This window comes from Etheostoma spectabile, chromosome 8 (genome assembly GCF_008692095.1).
Source record: "Etheostoma spectabile isolate EspeVRDwgs_2016 chromosome 8, UIUC_Espe_1.0, whole genome shotgun sequence".
Lineage (NCBI taxonomy): Eukaryota > Metazoa > Chordata > Actinopteri > Perciformes > Percidae > Etheostoma > Etheostoma spectabile.
In genome coordinates, this window is record NC_045740.1 from 32,514,753 (window position 1) to 32,517,739 (window position 2,987).

The window sequence follows — 2,987 nt, forward strand, 5'->3', positions numbered from 1 at the left end:
TCCAGACTGCAGCCATACCCTGATGACCATGCATGAGCCTGGAGGTCTCCAGGCTGCAGCCATACCCTGATGACCATGCATGCGCCGGGAGGTCTCCAGGCTGCAGCCATACCCTGATGACCATGCATGAGCCTGGAGGTCTCCGGGCTGCAGCCATACCCTGATGACCATGCATGAGCCTGGAGGTCTCCGGGCTGCAGCCGTACCCTGATGAACGGCCTCGCGGCTAGGCAGCAGCCACACAGCCACACGTGCCTGTTTGCTCTGTGTGAGACGCGCGAATACTTTACCAGTAGCAGAGTATTTTTTAGGCTTATTGCTACTTTTAAGGCTACTTGAGTGGAGGATATGAATGCTTCTTCCGACAGAGGAGATTTCTCGACTGATGTCCAACTGCAAAAAATCTGCCCCAAAATTGTGCATAAAATTCTGAATTATTACAAAATAAAACTCAGAATGGAGATTATTATCTAAATATGATATAGCTCGCATCGTATTCTGCAAATATTCAACAATTGTTATTAGATAAACATTTTAGTTAAACTTTCTTTCTTAATTCTGCCGGGTTCTCCCTGAATTTATATTATATTATATTTCATTTTTAATCATCCAAAAGTGATTCTGTTCGGTTTGAGTTAACCCTCTTTGTCAAACTGAGAGTGTGGAGATAATTAATAAATAATGAATTAAACAAATAGACTTTGGAAATATACTTACAACGACATGTTTGCACCAAAACATTAAGACAACAGAAAAACGTGCATTTATGATGCTTGCAACTCCATTCTTATGACATTTGTTCAATAGCAGAGCGTTCATTGAAATGATCAAATAAGACTTAAAATCATACTTATACTTACGTCATTTAAGATGCAACAGAAAGTCTCTTCAAAAAAGCTGCAGCGCGTTAATTAGCCTCCGTTACCGAAGATGGACGGTGTGGGGGTGTCCGCCGGTTATATAGCAGGAGACCCGAACATGGGTGTTGAGCCCTGCCCAAATTTCCATTGGTGGAGACTGAGGCAAGACCATTACACCCCTCTTACACCACTAATCAGAACCATACCAGCTCACAACTTTAACAGCGTCAAATCCCGCCGGGGGGGGGCTGCAGGCGTGCGTCATGGCTGGCATCAAAACAGACTGCACAAAGTCCGTCAGTACGGCAGCAGCAGGGATGACATTTAAAACTAGCCTACCTTAATATTCAAACAGTGGATGTTATATATGTATCCATATTTATCCATGTTACAGTCTTTATAAAACGTCACTATTATGTCCAACTAAACCAACAGATCATCAGAACAAGCACCTGTGACATTGACAGTGAACACAAAAACAAGAAAGACCAGTTTCCCATTGAAATACACCACAGTCATTATCTTTAACAACACTCTGCTCATTGCTCCTAACTGATAGTCAGTGAAATATTTGTCTAATATACTGTATATTAGTTTCATTTTTATTTTCCTATCATAGTCTGATGCAAAACTTCTGACTCCCCACCCTAAGGTGAGATATTGAATGTGACCTTGGTGGGATTTGAACCCCCAACCTTAGTGTTGGTGACTAACAGTAGAGCTCAGACCATCAATGACTGACAGACTGCAATGATTCCAACACAACAGGATGGGGCTGGTGATGACATCACCACTGACCAACGTCAGATCAACTTCTTCATGACTAGTTACTTTATTAGTAACTTTATTAGTTTCTTTATTTGTACCCAGAGGTAGATTTTGTTTGTAGTAGAGTCCTCAGACACACATAAAAACAAAGAGGCACATGTCACACATCATCCAATTTAGGACAATGACAATGGAAATTAAGAAGTAGCAAAAATTTAAATTTAAGATTAAGTAACTATGACAAGTCCTTTGTGATGCAATACTAACCTCTGGTGGATGTCTGAGGACTATGGTTACCTGGTCCTCAGATCTCTGCAGGGTAAATCCAGACAGCTAGCTAGACTATCTGTCCAATCTGAGGACTATGGTAACCTGTCTCCAAGATCTCTGCAGGGATAAATCCAGCAGCTAGCTAGACTATCTGTCAATCTGAGGACTATGGTTACCTGGCCCTCGGTCTCTGCAGGGTAAATCCAGACAGCTAGCTAGACTATCTGTCCTATCGAGTTTTCTGTTCTGACGACTAAAACTACTTCTGAACGTACACATGTTCCACCAGAACTACTTCCTACCTGAGACTATTTAGCAGAGGCACCGTGGCTCCGTCTGGTGCTTAGCCCCGCCCATTGTGATTGTAATTGACTTATTCAGCAAAGTTGTTTCCATCTCCCATTTTGCACATTAACTATTTTTGGAAAAATTATTGGATTTAATATTCAACAATAATAAGGTGGCCCCAGTGCAATGACTTTGAGGACCCCCTATGGGTCCCGGACCCCCTGTTGAATATCTCTACCTTAGAAAACATAAATGGACCTCAACCATACTCTTTTTTTTCTGACAGCGTGCTCCCTGCCCAAACAACAAAGTTACATATTCATGATGGTTATGACATACTAAGGCTAATAGCTAAGTGTCAGGTTCAAACAACCTAAAAGACTCAAATAAGGCACAAAGACAAGAGCATAGGTTAATACGGACAGAGATGAGTTCACTTACAATAGACTTAGAGTAAATATAAGATACATGCATATGTATTGGAGTAAATATGAGATAAATGTATATTTTATTCTGACACTAAGTCAACAAAACATGAATTCATGTTTCAGTGTAGGGCAGAAAGAGCCTCTAGAGCACGTTGTGTTTAATCATTGCGTCAGACAGACAAACTCACACTGAGGATCTAGTGCTGTTATCCCAGAAAGCATTTCTCAAATATATCCCATTTTAAGCAGTTAATGTTCAGTAGGCCCACTACTGTGAGCTGGCACTGAGGTGGAAGAGGGAGTAACACTGAAACAACATCTGTGGAAAAGTACTGGCTACAGGACTGCCTGTCAGTCAAGCTGCTCCTGGTAA

General features: G+C 41.5%; 1 protein-coding gene across 1 annotated transcript in view; it reads right to left on the bottom strand.

Annotated features, from left to right (window-relative positions):
* LOC116693420 (tyrosine aminotransferase-like) overlaps positions 1-1,106 on the bottom strand; it is an 11,853-nt gene extending 10,747 nt beyond the window's left edge. The window contains exon 1 of the mRNA XM_032522395.1: positions 861-1,106. Within this exon, the coding sequence (XP_032378286.1) occupies positions 861-865 (5 nt within the window). The 5' untranslated portion in view covers positions 866-1,106. The remainder of the gene's footprint in view (positions 1-860) is intronic.
* Between the last annotated feature and the right edge of the window lie 1,881 nt (positions 1,107-2,987).